The sequence below is a fragment of the Astatotilapia calliptera genome, chromosome 19 (assembly GCF_964374335.1).
Source record: "Astatotilapia calliptera chromosome 19, fAstCal68.1, whole genome shotgun sequence".
Taxonomy (NCBI): Eukaryota; Metazoa; Chordata; class Actinopteri; order Cichliformes; family Cichlidae; genus Astatotilapia; species Astatotilapia calliptera.
In genome coordinates, this window is record NC_137440.1 from 18474930 (window position 1) to 18491433 (window position 16504).

Sequence of the window (16504 nt, forward strand, 5' to 3'; positions counted from 1 at the left end):
AGCTCTTTCTTGTGCTACAACGTCCTGGTTTAGTGGTATTATTATTTGTAGTGACACATGCATGTCATGTTTAACTCCTCTCATATCATGCGAGTGAACCACTAAAGGTAAAAAAATAAAATAAATAAGCATGCATCATCACATCAGATGCCAATAGAAGCAAGTAGATACCTTTTTGTTCCTCTGAAGAATGAGTAGGTGAAAATAAGAGGAATTAAAGCAGAGTTATACGGAGAGAAGAATCATTGGTTGTTGAGGAAAGGTATTAAACTGGAGTTAAAATAATGATATATAACCACAAAATTCAGTATCAATCCTGCAGTGTGATTATCAGGTAGGTTAGTTAAAGTGGGAATTTATCTATTACCAGAGAACCACCAAACTAAGAGCATGTTATGCAGCTGCTTCACTCACCTCCGGCCATTCCTGTGACAATGGAAGCGATTCCTGACGGCCCGGTTCCTCTCAGCCCATCGATGGTCATCTTTGATTGGCTGTTGATTCTCTGCTTCAGTTCGGCCTTCTCTGCCTCAAGCTGATCGATGTCGGCCTGCAGAGCGTCCATCGTCTCCTCGAACTCTCTGCAGAGGAGAGGACAACATCACACAATTGTAGATCTCAGTAATCTACAGACGTGTTCTTATTCTTACTTCTCCTTCTTCTTCAGCAGAGTCTGGGCTTCATCCAGTCGAGTCTGGATCTTCTCAACACGTTCGTCTGCATCTTTGGATGAACTGTCCAGCTTCTTTTCTAGCAGACTGAGACGCACGTTCGCCTCGCTCAGCTCTTCTCCCTGAAAAAGCACACATACCCCCCTAAATCAAAACACTGTGTCTCTGCAGAATTTGTGACTTTTCTTCAGATATTTTGGAGCAGATTCCCTCAGTGTGTACAGATGTGAACGTTGACCAGTTCAGAAAACACGATTACACAATAAACTCCAGATACATACCTATCATTTCAGCTGCATGAGCTCTAACCTGACAAAAGATTCGGCAGTTCTGTGTTTTTAATGTTTTTATTCACAGTGAATTTGCTGCTTCTCTCTACCTTGATCTTGAGAGACTTCTTCAGCTCCTTGATGACCGTCTCTCTGTCCTCCAGCTTCAAGCCGAGTCCTTCTGCATCTGTGATTTCTGCTCGAAGAGCTGCCGCTCGCACATCTACTGGCGGAGGGTTCTGGAAGAAAAACGGAGTAATATGAAAATAATATTCTGGGTTCACAAAGCCAGAACTAAAATACCGACACACCTTCACAGTGGCCCCAGACTGAGCTAATTACCTTGTTTTGAGGCTTCTCTGAGTCATACTCTCCCTCCTGCATAGCAGTCGCCATCTTGTTCATGGTTGCTATGACGATGCTACAGGACTGTCGCAGATACTCGTAGGGGTTGGCACCCTGGGATCCATAGATCTGAAAACGAAAGTATGATTGTCCAGGAGGCTGTCAAAACAGTTGTCCATAAACATGCTCAGACACAACAAAAGTCAAAGTGCATGAACTCCTCGATTAGCAGGTGAGACTTTTATAATAGTTTCCGTTACATAAACACTTTCTCAGCTCACATTGAGTTCATTCAAAAAATTGCTGGCTTGCAAAATTTCCAATAATTCCTGCTGCAAGATGACTTCTAATGGAAACTGTTGTCACTGTGTCACTGCATTGTTTTTAATTCATTTAATTGAAATATTCTGCTATAAAAGAATTTTTGCACCTAAATCAATATTACTTTTTGTTGTCAGCCACAATTCTGAATTACAAATGACTCTAAGCAGTGTCCTGGACATACGTCTCAGTCAGGTCACTTGGCCTTTATTAATTAAGTACTAATGTAATGTAATGTACTTGTTCTCCAGCTTTGAACGCCACGTCCTCCAGTTTGACGGCCGACAGCCCCTCCTGTTCACCGAGAGGTGACATCATCTGAGCTCCGGCTGCTGCCACTTCTTGCAGGACTGCCACCACCCAGGTCAGGTGTTTCCTGCAGTCTGAAAGGGTGTCTGACACCTGTTGGGTAAAAAGGTAAAAACGAACATGAAATGAAAAAAAGATTTTAAAAAAAATTCTTTTTTTACTGTGACTTTCACCATAGATCTGGGGTTCTTGTTGTTTTGGGTTTTTTTTTTTAACTTGATGGTTTGGTCACTATGGTTACCTGCTGTCCGAAGCTAAGTGCCGCTGGGATGCCGGGCGCGTCAGTTCCAGGCATTCTGCGACGGATCTTCTTGCAGAACTGCCTGATGTCACTACAGGATGTCTCCAGATCCTTCAGCAGCACGGCGAGATCGGCTTTTTCCTGACCCGCGTGCAGGAATGCCCGCAGACGACCCACCTCCACAGCCATGCAGTCCAAGGCACTCTGGGTAAACTGCACATGAACATAAGCCACGAGTAACCAGTGAAGTCTATTTTCTTTAGGCAGCAGAAACAGAAGCATCTTAATAAAAATACATGAAAAAAGATTGAAACAAAGCTGGATTGAGGGCCGATGGGGTTTATAAACTTCCTACAGATTCCTCGGAGACTGCAGGTGATGTCGATACTCACTCTGATGTGATCAGCGAGCTGCATGGTGCAGTCCTCATTCTGATCTGCCAGGTGGATGCTGTACAGGTGCTGAAAAAGGACAAATATCATTAAACAAGCAGTAGGAGTATAAATTGCATGTTTTCATCATAATGCAAATGAATTTTGTAATACAATATAGAAAAATATACCATAATATATTGAAAATGTATTATAGTATAAAAATAAATAATATAAATATAATGAAAATAAGGCAGAATATTAGACATTAAATACTTTGTTTTAATAAAACACAGTTATATTAAACTGCAGTAATCACGCATTACGCTTGTTTGTGTGTACCTGATAATATTTAATGGCCTTGGTGAGCGGCTCCACATTGACCGTCTCATCCAGCTGGTCTTTGTGCAGCAGGTCAATAAGGAAGTCCAGAGATCGCTCATGGACGCTCATCTCTGGGTACAGAGAGCCGATCTTCTTATAGACCTCCACGCTGCACTGAGACAGAGCTCTGACAAGCACAAGAAGAGCGTATGGAGGAGTTACTCTAATGATAAGCAACCCCTGAAAAAATTCTTTATTTGGAAGCAGTGAAACAGCGTCCGGCACAGCCAGGACATTAACACTGAAAATACAGTTACAACTTAAAAAACTGATAGAATAGTTGTTAATCTTTAGTTTAGAGTCTGTGGTGAAACTTACTGCTCATATTTGTGCAGCGTGGCCTGCAGCAGACTGAGCGAGTAGACGAGACCACCCGCGAAGCTCAGCTGCTCACCCAAAGCTCCCTTCAAGCCGGCTCGCTCCACACAGTTTTCATTCAGGTCAAATTTCTCCTGTGCCTGTTTGCTGATCAGCTCGGCCTAAAAGACATGTAAACAGTTACAAAAACATATTTAAACCTCACGAAGAGCAAGTCTCCAGTTTCTAAAAGATGCAGTGGCTTTTACCTTGCAGATGAGTCTGGGGATGAGCAACAACACCAGGATGCAGTCGTGGTCTCCACCGTGACGGAGGAAGGACTCTGGCATGAAGGAGGTCAGAAGAGAAACGTGTCTGTTGGCCTGACCCACCTCCATCTTCCTCAGCTCCATCTCAATAGCCTAAAACATACACAGACATTAGAAGTTTTGTTTAGTTCCAAAGTTAAAATCAGAAGTTTTGATTTAAAACCTGTAAACACGTGAAAAGAGGATGAGAGCTACTTATTATTCAGACCAAAACCCTGTGATTGTTTCTGACCTTGGCGTAGGCCTTCGTCTCTGCAAATTTAATCTTGAAATCAAACATCTCTGCTGGCGGCTGCTGCTGCAGCTCTGCTGAGGCTTCCTGCTGGCTGGTCAGCTCTCTGTTCACCTCCTGCAGCAAACACATGAGAACAATCGTGACTGACTGACTGTAGGACACCAACACGTGATTAACAGGTTAGATGTGAAAACACATTTTACATATTTCCTCTACATGTTTACCTGTAGGTGAGCTGTGAGCTCGCGGTACTTCTTGATGGTCTGCTGGTAATCGGCTACGGTCTCCTGTGCGGCTTCAACTCGTTTCTCTGCCTCTCGGACTCTCGCTGCTCCCAGATCCAGCATCTCCCTCAGCTCCAGCTCAGTCTCTCTGGCGTTCTCCTGCAGCTCGTCGTTCATCTCATTTATAGCTTCCTGCACAAAGGAGATGTGCACACAAACAATCAGGGCCACCTCCTTTTTTTGAATTTGATTTTTGAAATCTGTCTCTGTTTTTCTAGATCAATTAATTCTTGTGGGATAATAATGAGATTTTGCAGCTTGTATAAACTCATGTTTTGTTTATTCTTGGAAAAAACAACGTTCTTTAATGACAGGCACAAGACAGACGAGTTTCTTGTGTAGGATCATATGATCATTGTTCTAGGTCAGTGCACACCAAAGGAGCACTTTAATCCAACAAAAGCTGCAGTGATGACAAACACCAGATGGCTCCAAATGCATATTAATGACCCCGGCCCCATATTATTAATGAAATGAGTCAGCAAACAGCAATACTTCAATTTTTTCAGACCTTATTACTATGAATGTATGCAGGTAGGCCAGTCTGGGCAGTAAAACGAGATAGTGAGAAATAAATCAGAGTGTTTATGGACTGAAAATCACTTTGGGATTTTTTTTTAGCCATGTTTGTTCTGGGCGATTGTCACTCACGAGATCTGTGACTGTCTCTCTCAGCTCTCTGACTTTCTCCTCCAGGTCCAAGTTCCTCTCTGTCAGAGTCTCCACCATCTCCTCTGCGCCTAAGGCTGCATCCACCTGAAACAGAGCACATGTTGTTTTTCTGCTGTTATCCATCCCACGAATTAAAAGATCACAGGCCTGGGGGGAGCTACCTTTCACTTCCTCTACATACAGCTGAGTCATAAGGTCCACTGACCTGCTCTTTCAGCTCATCGATGGTCTTTTCTGCCGCTTTCATCTCTTCCTGCAGTTTCTCCTTCTGGCTTCTCAAACAGTCAAGTTCCACGTTCTTCTTCTCCATCTGCTTCTGCAACTTCACGTGTTCCTGCTTCTCTGACGCAGACAGGTCACGCATCCTGGACACAAAAACACGCATCAGTGTTTTGGAGCTTGTAAAGTTCTGAATTAAAGTTCAGTTCAGTATAATTGTGGCTTTCATGAAGACATCAGCGGACCTACCTGACCAGAGCTTCCTTCAACCTGCTGTTCTGCTCCTCCAGCTGTTTCACATGGTAACTGGAGGCGGCACCATCTGAGCCTGACAGAAACCCAAAAACAATACAAAAAAGAAAAGCTCGTCATTAAAGCTTGCAAACTTTTCACTCTAAATTGATGTTCATTTTACATACTTTAAAACCCAGACTCAAACTTCAGTATTTGTATTGATTGTTCATGTCCTGATTTAACAGAAATGAGGCCTGGATACAACATCTGCAATGATAAAATCAGCTCTTCAGTACCTTTCTCCTCAATCTCATGCTTGAGGATCTCCAGGTCCATGGTGAGCTCATCCACTTTCTCCTTGAGGGAATCCACCTCCAGCTGCAGAGACTCTGCTCTCTCCTCAGCCATCTCCTTATCCAGCGTCGCCATCTCGATGGCGTCCGCTGTGTCCGACATTTCCTCCATATAACGCTCCTTTGCCTCCAGAGCTTCTTTAGCCTCCTACACACAGAAAAGTATTACATAACTGCATGTTATTTAAACTGCATGCAAATCGTATACTTTTCCCCTTATTCCCCTTTAATAATAATTTTACAGAAAGTAAGAAGGTATGTGGCAGCCAGGTGCTGTTAATCAAACACACTGTGAACACTTCACCAAAATAAATAAATAATCTGCAATAAAGGTTGAGATGAGTTTAGGCCCAATAATCTCAAAACCTACAGACTTAAATTAAGAGTAATTAATAAGATTTTTAAATTTGTAGTTCATTGGAAGCTAAGGAAGGAATGCAATTGCTGGATAGTTTTTGTTAGCAGTCAACTGCTGCTTTTTAACACTTTTTCAGCTGAGCCTGAGCATCTACACTCCCCTCCCTCCTCCATCTGTGGCTCCTTACCCTCTTGGCCTCCTTGAGCTGCTTCTGCAGTTCGGCCTGCTGCTCTTGCATCTTGGTCTTCCACTCCTGCAGCTGCTCCAGCTGGATCTTGTGCTTCTCCAGCTCCTTCAGTTTTGCTTTGTCCTCCGTGCGCTTCATCTTCAGGGTCTCCAGCTTCTCCTCCAGATCCTTCACTTGATTACGCAGCGCCTCCTCTTCCTGGGTAACAGTTATATGGACAAGATGAAGGGGAAAAGTGAGATTTAAATAAACACATATTAGAGGAAACTCTCTAAAACACAAAAGGAGGATTCAAACTTCCATTTTCTTTTCTTTTTATGAATCATTTCTCTTTAATGATTCTTCAGAGTGAAGACCGAAAGCAGTGAATCAGGTTTAAAGTCTTGTGTTAGAAGCACTTACGCATTAAATATTAAACCTGCAGAAAATTCACCTGTGGAGAGAAAACACACGCACACACACACATGCTGTATTACACATCCAGTGTGCACACACAGATAATCACACTCCTCTAAACACTCTCTGAATCCTGTGATAAACGTGCAGCAGAGACAATCACTGCACACACACAGGTTAAAAAAGGAGCCACGCCTCAGCTGATTAAAACGTTAGTGAGAGCAGAACAACACTTCAATACTTCAAGTGCAGAAACATCACATCACACCACCTCGCTGCACCTGTGTTTCCATAGTGACATCTTCCTGAGGGGACAAAATACCAATTAGACTGATTATTCCGACTTTAACATTTCATTAAAAAAAAACAAAAAAAAAAACAACACACTCAGAAGGCGATTTTTACAAAAGGTTGATGTGATAATCTCTGATGTTTAAATACAACTTAATATGCAAAAGAAAACGAGAGACACAGATAAAATCTTGGTGTTGATTTGTTATCAGCACATTAACAGGCAGATAATTCACAAAAACAAAGGTAAATTCTGTCACGTTGCCTAAAAAGCGTTTCAGGCCTTGGGCTCTCGTTCTGACTCTGCTGGATGATGTCAACACAAAGTGACAGCTGGGTCAAAAAATACACTTAAATTTAGAGGAGAGATACTGACAACGTTGTCACATCTGATTTTACTCCTTGTGTGGGTTATACTCAGAGTCCACTGACTGTGGTGGTACATTAAATCCTGCTAAACAAAATGTATGAATGAATTAATGTGACTATGGGTAGTGCCTTTTTAAGCAGGCTTTGCTCATTCGCATAAATACTTGTTGTGGACTAAGTGCTGCCACAGAAGCTTCCTTCATAATGGGTCAATAAGCATTCAAAGAAAAGAAAAATGTATAGATAAACAGTAAAACACATCAGATCTGTCCAACGCAGGGTGAATAGAACTTCTGATCCAGACACACACTGACCTTGCTGGGGATGGGAGCTGGAGGGTTTCCAGGGGAGTGGAGGGTGGGGATGACCGGAGCAGCCAGGGGGGTCTGTGCCGGCGTGCTGGGCTCGCTGCTGCTCATCTCCCCAGCAGAGGCTGAAGCCGAGCCAGACGCGGCCCCCTTCCCTCCTGCAGGTCGGCTGGGCTGCTGAAGGAATCGAGAAAAAAGTCCAATCAACAACAAGAATTACATTTTTTTTTTTTTAAAGAGAGAAACACTTTGCAAAAAGCAGCTAAGAGTAAATCATTTGTGTGGATGAGGCCAAAAAAGGTGTCCCTCTGCAAGCTGACTGCATTTAATTATTGTAGTTGGGGTTTTTTTGGCTTGACAGCTGTGATTCAGGATGTGGTGTCTACAAGCAACATGAGAAGAAGCACCATGAGAAATGTTAATAGCTGCATCTGACTGAGTTACAGTGCTGTGGAAAAGTCTTCCCTCATTTCTTTATATTTTCTTTCCAAGGATCCCGATTAAACAGGACAACTTTTAAACTGTACCATTAAGCACATTGTTACTAACAGACTGCAAAAAAAATGTATAGCTCAATAAAATAAATATGTTGAAGAATAAAACATGGTCATAACAACACGGTCTTTAAAATTGTACGAACTCTGCCATAGATGCTGCATTTTCTTTCATGTTTGTGCATGATTTAATTAATCACTGCACCTCTTTCTCTTTCCAAGCGAAATGTAAAGACATTGGGTAAAGTTCACCACTTTTGCACTGTGCTCTTAATTTAACTCAACTTTGGGGCTGGATTTAGCTTCTCTATAAAATCACCTACATCAAAATAATTGTTAAATTATTTATCATTACATTTTTTTATTCTACTAGCTGAGACCTGAACATCTGTATAATATTAAATGTCTATACAGTATATTAACAGATATTTGATTATTCATGCTCATTGTTTTGTTAGCTTCAGACCTTAAAAAGAGAATTTCAGTTTATCTAAAAATTGACTGAGTTGTTTATTAGCTGTTGTAAATTTCCCAAAGAAATATACAAATGGGCCCTTCTTCAGTAGAACTCAATAGTGACCTCAGACACAATTAAGACCTTAAAATAGAGAAAACAAATACCGATGTAATACTAAATGAGAAGTGCTAAAAATATATGAAAAAAGGTGTGCAGCAGATGGAAAGCAATAAGAAATAAAGCAAACTTTAGATGAATAAATGTAGTGTTGACATAAACATAAGATGTTTTAAAAAGTGTAAAATCTGTAAGATTAAAGTGGACCATCTTTTATGCTTTTGAACAAAAATATGATTCGTGTTATGAGTTATGTGCATAAATCTGATCTGCCTCGTGAAGTGAAAATAATAATCGCATGTTCAAATAACGCAGGCTGACAAAAGGTGGAAACCCTGATGATGTTGAAGACTGGGCTCACCTTTGGCCTTCTGGCCGTGGTCTGAAGAAGAGGAGAGGAAGCAGGTAAAGGTCAAAGGGCAGCAGGAGGAGAGGAGGGAAGGGAAGGAAACAAACAACCAGGGTTAGTAATTCAAGGCAAAGTCATAGTAAAGAAAGATTCCAAAAAAATAAAAAGTAAGAATGAGTGGATGAAGCTGATATGACTTTAGGCCATTGTTGAATATTTGCTGCTTCACTCACAGTTGAAACCCTGTTAATGTATTCTTCTTGACAAGACGCCCCTACTTATATTACTATCATCTATCATAATAACATCTACACAGATCTCTGCTCTGTATTGTCTTAACTCATCTCTGGGCCTCATCTCATCCACCCATATGACCACAGTCTTGGCAACAACAGAGACACTGACTGGTACTGCCGCTGTGACCTCAATGACCGCATTGTATCTCAGTTAGCTTCATCTATGTCGAACTACACTCATACTGCTGAGGTAACAGCAGCATTCAGGTACAACGTGTTTCAGACATGCTACACCGCAGGGTGGATGACAAGATTTGCAGTTGAGCTTGTAAAGAAACACTTTGCACTGTATAACACACATGGGTTACACTATTTTTGATTTCCTACCTCGAGGATGACAATGACAAATGCAGTTAAACTATAGATTCCCTGGTAACTTGTCCACAAGTCTTCAGTCACCCAGGCCTATAGACTAGCCAACAATCCCCTGTGAGGAATGTGTATTCCTCAGTGGGTTGGAGAGTGGTTTTTGAAACCAGTTGCAAAGTTGCTGCAACACAAATGCCCTTGTGATTGGTTTTGGTAGCAGACTACCACGGCCGACTACAGTTTTCATGGAAGATACCAACTTGTCTGCAAACACTTGCCATCTAACCACTACCAGTAGTAAAACTTATGCAAACTGGGAATGCCTCCAAAATAAGAGATTGAAAGCAATACATTTTAAAACTTTTACTTTGGTGGTCTCCATTTATGGTTTGTGTTACACTCTGTAGTTTTACGACTGCTTAGCAAGTATTTGGGGAGTATATGCAGACAAGCTGGCATCTTTCATAAGTCTGCAAGGAGGTGCTCGGTACAGCACTGTAACCCAACTTCACCTACTAACAGCAAAAAACCTCCAACATTCGACTGGTAGAAATACATTTTTCCCCAACTAACCAAAGGTTATCAGGGCTTCATAGACTGATCTCTAGGCCCAGGTTACATGACCTAATTATTTTCCAGCGACATGAAACTGAGAAACTGAGTCGCTATTCAGCAGATTAAAATCATAGTCTGTTTTTCTACAACATACTAAAGTTCAAATTATTTTCTTTAAAGATCCTGGAAGTAAGTCTTGCGACTAGTAAGTCTAGATTTGCACATGGAAAAGATTTCTAATATATTACAAATGTACCAATTAACCATTGTCTCTGTTACCTGTAATTAGTGTTAAATTACAGAGGAAACAATCTTTGACGATACCAGAAAATTCTGAAGCATTCAGGCACTGCTACAATAAATCTACAGTTAACAATATTAATCTTTTCTTGTGACTATCACTTCATATTAAAGTACGTCTATGATGATGATTTAAACTTAACCCAAGCCTGACCAGACACTTGTATACTTTCTACCATATTCATGTAAAATGATCTGTTGCATCCAATTATCTTCCACTATCTGCCCTCAGTACACTCAATCAATATCCATCTCCATCTGGGCTTTGGCTTTTTATTGTTCTTTATTGGATTAAAGCACTACCATCCAACAGAAACTTGCCCAAGCTTATAGCTGTACCACCTAAGATCTGTCAGTCCTCTTAAACCACCATGTTGTGCTATAGTTGCCAGAACAAACTGTACTCAAACCACATCTGCCTTCTTGCCACATCTGCAAACAGTGATGGAAATCAACGTATAGTCTTGAGTAAGACATAGCTTCTGTATGATGAGGCTAAATAAAACAATAAATATGATACAAGGCAACTCAACAACTGCAAACACATGTAGAAGCATGGACAGCTACCGACAGCATGGGCAAAATAAACTTAGAAGTCAAAGAAAGAGCACAGCTGAGCTGCAAACACTTTTACTTTTATGCTGGGAATATTAAATATCAATGGTCTGGGGAAAAAAATGGGAAAAAAGGCAATTCCACCTTAAACAAAATGAGGACACATGACCTTTACAACAGCTCTGCCAACAAAACGAAAAGGATGATAACATCAACACAAGAAACCCAACAGAAAAAGAGCATCACATGGAGTTCTGTACCTTCCGGGGTGCAGGAGTCTGTCTCATCATTTTTGCAAGGGAAGAAGACATACACACACACGGTCACCCAGAAACATACAAACACACACACACAAACAGGAAGCTGATAAAACAGGCAAAGATCCACAGACAGCGGGTTCAGAACAGACAGGCGGAAAGCTGAAGCTGAACAGTCAGACAGGCAGCGGCTCAGGCCGGGGAGCTGCAGTGGTGCAAATGGCCGCGGCGATTTATTCCCAGGCTCCCCCTCCCTCCTTCTGTTCGTCCCTTCCTCCTGCTATCGTCCTCCTTTATGTCCTCTTTCTCTCATAATCCATTTGCCGGCGCCCTCTGTCAGCACCTCTCTTCTGCTCTCGCCTCTGATTAGGACTCGAACATCCCTCTGCCACGAGCCTCCAGCCTGCTGCCGTTTCCTGCTACACCGGAGACGCCTCTCCTCCCCTAACCTCTCTCTCCAACCCTCTGTCTCATTTCCCCCCCTCTTCTCTCTCTCGCTTGTTGGGATTTGTCAGCTGCTCCTGCATTACATCACTGTGTGCCCTCCTCCCTCCCTGCTGCTCACCCACTCATCACCACCTCTAACACAGACAGACAGGGGGGAGGGAGGGAGAGGGGGAGGGAGGGATGGGTGTAAAGTGGTGATTGGGGACAGACAGGGGAGGAAAGGGATGATGTGAGGGAGAGGAGGGCGGGACTGTAAATGGAGGTGAGAGGGGAAAATGAGCAGCCATGCTGATGCAAGCCTCTCTTATCTCCTAGCAACGCTGGCAGATCCTCAAAAAGGTTCATTAAAATGAGGCTGATGAAAACAAAAGGGGTGGGGGGTGGGGGGGGGGGGCGACACCTGAGCGGCTTTATGAGGTCTACCTTTCTTAGTGAGTCTTGCTATTTTTGAACTGCGCCTAACCGTGCTTTACATAGACACATACCCAGAGTACAGAGGTTAAGAAAGCCTCACATAAAAACTCAGAAATGCAAACATCATGACAGCCAGAGATAAGATCCGAACTTTAAAAGTAACATTAACTGTAGCAAAAGGATTTTTTTTTTTTATTTAAAAGGGAGATTTAATAGTTCGACAGTCTCCTAAAGAGCCGTCTAAGGAAGCAATCGTGATACCTTCCTCACTAATCTGTTGCTCTGCACCAACAGCTCAGCAGGAAGAGAGAGGGATATCTAAGAGGATTAATCCACAAAGTATAAGATACTCTGATTAGTTGTGAGCTTTAAACCTCGAATACTTTCACGTCATGGGCAAAAATAACATGGGGAGAAAATGTCCAATGAGGTTTTAGTAAACGGGCGATGTTTAAGAGTATTAGGAATCTGATTGTGGAGAGAAAAAAACAAAACAAGCAACAGGACGTCAGGCAGCAGAGGCAGAAAGAAAAACAGCTTATGAGTATCTATTACAGAGCAGCTTAGAGAAAACTGTCCTGTTCAAATATTAAACATATCTTTTCATAATCCACTCAAATTCTCTCCAGCACACAGACTAAGTGCTACTCTGAGAGCGATGGAGTGAGAGCGGCCGACAGACAGAGTGGATGCGGAGATGGGTGGAGATGTATCAGGTTCCTGCTTTCCCAGCACACAGAGGTAGGATCGCTGCCTCCGAGGTCACTGCAATGCAGCTTCAACGAAACGAAAGGAGATAAAATTACTGTCCAGAAAGCATAAATAAGCCCAAAACCTTAGCTGAGAAAAATAATGGCTTATGGGTCAAGCTTCAGAACAGCAGTACAAAAGCATTTTACTTTGCTTTTCCTTCGCTGAGTTTCCATTTTGGTCTTGTCTAACATTTCCTACTCTTCCTCAGTTTCACCGGCTCTGTGACTGAACATTTGATCCTCCTGCTTTAAAGTTCCCTCCTGATGTTCAAAGTCAGCTTGCCAAGGAGGAGATGCAGACCAGGAGACGATAAAGAAGAACCGAGCTGACGGGAAATCTATACTCTGCAGGTTACTGCAGGCAGGAGGGCAGCTCATTTCACCTCAGTCGCATTCTGACATTTTCAAGGAACGCCTGCATGTATGAGTCAGCCAGGAATGACAAAGAGCAGCGGACAGCCAGCTTGGATCTCATGATAGACGTGTGGGAACAAATACAATATTATAAGGAAATTATATTTTCTAACTTTGTGGCTGGTCTCAAAATTATTGTGTAACAGGATAATGTACACACCAACCTGTCTTTAATAAAGACCTTTATTAACAAGAGTAATAGGGAGTGGTGCAACAGATGGTCCAGCCCTCACAGAGCAGTGAAGTCAGCATCATGCAGTCAGTGTAGGATTACATGAAAAGACAGAAGAACTGCAGTTCTCTAAGATGCTTAAAACAACCTTGGAAACTTGGTGACGGTCACACCAAAGACTGGTTTAATTTAGTTTGTTCTCTTAATACTAATGCTTTAGTTAGTAATAAATTAAAGTGATTTAGTAAGGCTTTCATTCAAGAATCAAAGGCTGAATCACTGGACTTTTCAACAACAACCGAACTAATCCATCTCATTCACAAAAACAGAGACTTCAGGGTTTAATATAAAAGTGTTAACTTCCATAATAGGTTGCAAGATATGTTAATGTTATCAAAAATGCGTGAATATACAACTTAGTATCTAGACTGAGCAGAAATATCCCAAAAGTGACAGAGGAGTGAATGAGAGGGCAGGACCAAAACCCATGAACCCCAAAACATGTCCTGATCTTTACAGTTATTTTTATTTCATGCAATTAATCTGCTGCAAAAAATATCTATTGCCAACCAAAAAGTCCAAAGCTAAGGTGTAGAACATAAGATCCAGAAACGGCCTGGCAAAGACTCAAATCTGGCCGGTCTTTGGAGAATGTGACGGAGGATATACATTTTTGAAAGTATTTTTTACAACATTTCCTACTAAACAAAGACCTCCCCATGGCCATTCATTCAACACCAAAGTAATTAACCAATAGAAAAACAGTTAAGTAAGACAATTTCCTGTTTTTTCATTGTCTACTATACATTTTTTTTAAAAGTGTGTCTGTGAATTAACAAAAACATTGTGCTTTACAATTACAGGACAGTGTGGGTAACATGCTGCCACAACTTCTACACCTTTTACAGCCTGTAAGACACAGGTGACCCTCCCCTCCCATACAAACCAAACAGCAGACCATGGCTTTAACGGGTGGGGGGAGATCGTAACAGTTGTGTTGACAGATTTCTTTATCATGTAGAAAACCTGAGACATACTGTTAAAATCATACTTCTTTTTCTTAATTTGATATTGCGGAGATTAAATGTGCAGTTAAACTTCTTTACATCGACACAAAGAGGATTTTCACCACTGTGGCCCATCCAAAAAGTGCTGTATGTGGTGCATAATGTAAAATCTGTTTGACATCCCTGGTCAGAAGCCTAAGATAGTTACATGATAATGATGGACTGCTTTTTGTCCTTTTTGTTAGCTCGTGTGTGTCATTTTACTTTTATAGATGCAACCTTGCAGAGGAAGTAGGTGGTAAGTGGTAACCATTATTGTTAAAAAACAATGGTTCCATGCAGGAACCACTGCACGTTCACAGAGCCTCTGAAAAACCTTTGGACACTTAGCAAACTTAGCATGTTTGAATGTGCACAGAAAGCAGAAGACCAAGCAGACAATGTTGGACAGAGCTGCACCGAACAGAGAGGGCGGTGAGGTGATGGGACACAGCTTTCATTCATACAAACACAGAGCGCTTCAGTACAGAGACCAGAGATGGCTGCGAGGAGTCATGGGTAAAATGAGGGGTGAGGCTCTGTTGCCATGCAGCAGCGAGGCCATTCAGAGCCACGGTTACCACGGTTACTACGGTCATCATCATAACATTACCACTGTACCGAGGTTAGAGAAACATGCAGCACCTTTTTGGGTTTCACTCCTCGCTGCGTCGGTCAAAGGAGGTAAGGAGACGAGGAAAGGAAGGAGGAGGGAGGGAGGGTGAAGGTTAAAGATCAGGAGTTTGTCAGCAGCATGCCAGAGGTGATGGGAACTGTGGTGGTTTGGACCTGTGTGTTGGACCTCAATAACTTTCACAAACACAAATCTCTTCATACTCACTTCTTCATTCTCATTTTGTTCATTTTCTCCACATTAAAAACACATTAAACTACACTTTCGTGTAAAAATATTTTCATTGCCTATTATTAAAATAATTTGAGCCATTCTCCCATGGCTGGTCAACAAAAAAAATTATTCTTCCATTTTCTATGACACAAGCAATAAAAATGGAAACAATGAGATCCTACAAATACAGTATATGTAAACATGAAGTACTACTTCTTTCAAGGGTAAGGTTTTACATATTAGGACATAAAAGATTATCTGGTCATTACCAGGTATTAAAATTAGATCAACACAACCTGAGATGAACAATAAACAGGACACAGTACAAGTTGTAATATATTTAACAAAAACTGAGTGAAAAATCAGAAGCAGCCTGTGAAAAACAGAAGCACACCCCATGATTCAGTACCTTGTAAAACCACCAACAGCAACAAAAACCTGAAGTGACTGTTTTCACTTTATCACTTACTAAGGACCAGATTATTTTCATTATGTCCTCATACATGAAACCTTACAGTTAACTTTCTTTTTACAATGACCGTACAATTTGCATAAATAAAACAACATATCTGGTCATAGAAAAAAGTCATTTAAATGTGACTAATTTGGAATATACTTTTTAAATCAAATGCCTCCGTTCTGGTTTCCACTTGACAGAGTGAACTTATCATTACAGGTTATTCCCTGTGCAAAGATTCTCTCAAAATGCTGACATTTGAATCCAGGACTGTCAGTGGATTAACCTTTAACAGCAAAGAGATTTTTTTTTCCTTGATGTGTACAACTTTAAAGTTTAATTCAAACCCAAAACTTCTCAAAATTCCTTTAAATCCAGATATCCATACATCACTATAGTCACATCCATAAACCATGTTTGCTTTTGCTCTTTTCATCAAAAGTGAACTCACACCGTATTAACAGACTGCAGGTTTAAGGTAAATTTAACCAGTATACTTCTCTTCAGCACCAGATTTCTATTAAAACATATAACAATTCCTATGAAAAATTACTGCAATGGATTTAAGTGTCAGTTTGACGTGAAGGCAAAAGTCAAGCACACTAAATAAATTATTAGTTAGATCAGTGCTTTTTTACTCCTGAGTCATGGCTCTGATGTGCTGGATTCTTTCTACATTTTTCTTAGTGTCTACCAAACATGCAGAGTAACACTGGACTTACGTGAGTAAACGGCGCCCTCTACTGGACAGAGAGAACTCATTCAGCTCTAGAGCTACAATTTGGTTTAGCACATTTCTGAATTTGGTAAACTCAGATTAAAC

General features: G+C 41.4%; 1 protein-coding gene across 8 annotated transcripts in view; it reads right to left on the reverse strand.

The window, feature by feature from the left end:
- Positions 1-16504, reverse strand: part of LOC113011690 (dynactin subunit 1-like) — a 33303-nt gene that overhangs the window by 3759 nt on the left and 13040 nt on the right. For 2 of the 8 annotated variants that reach the window (XM_080293958.1, XM_080293954.1), the window contains exons 5-26: positions 15023-15043; positions 11136-11153; positions 8873-8893; positions 7450-7620; positions 6757-6780; positions 6080-6277; positions 5478-5682; positions 5197-5275; positions 4934-5093; positions 4708-4812; positions 3997-4188; positions 3770-3886; positions 3478-3630; positions 3230-3390; positions 2870-3038; positions 2549-2617; positions 2157-2369; positions 1847-2008; positions 1283-1414; positions 1051-1179; positions 651-793; positions 415-581 (exon numbers count right to left, since the gene is read on the reverse strand). In XM_080293958.1, coding sequence (XP_080150084.1) covers positions 415-581; positions 651-793; positions 1051-1179; positions 1283-1414; positions 1847-2008; positions 2157-2369; positions 2549-2617; positions 2870-3038; positions 3230-3390; positions 3478-3630; positions 3770-3886; positions 3997-4188; positions 4708-4812; positions 4934-5093; positions 5197-5275; positions 5478-5682; positions 6080-6277; positions 6757-6780; positions 7450-7620; positions 8873-8893; positions 11136-11153; positions 15023-15043 — 2809 coding nt within the window. Of the gene's footprint in view, positions 1-414; positions 582-650; positions 794-1050; positions 1180-1282; positions 1415-1846; positions 2009-2156; positions 2370-2548; positions 2618-2869; positions 3039-3229; positions 3391-3477; positions 3631-3769; positions 3887-3996; positions 4189-4707; positions 4813-4933; positions 5094-5196; positions 5276-5477; positions 5683-6079; positions 6278-6756; positions 6781-7449; positions 7621-8872; positions 8894-11135; positions 11605-15022; positions 15044-16504 lie in introns of those variants that run through there. The other 6 variants (XM_080293956.1, XM_080293955.1, XM_080293957.1 and 3 more) reach the window with 6 other exon arrangements.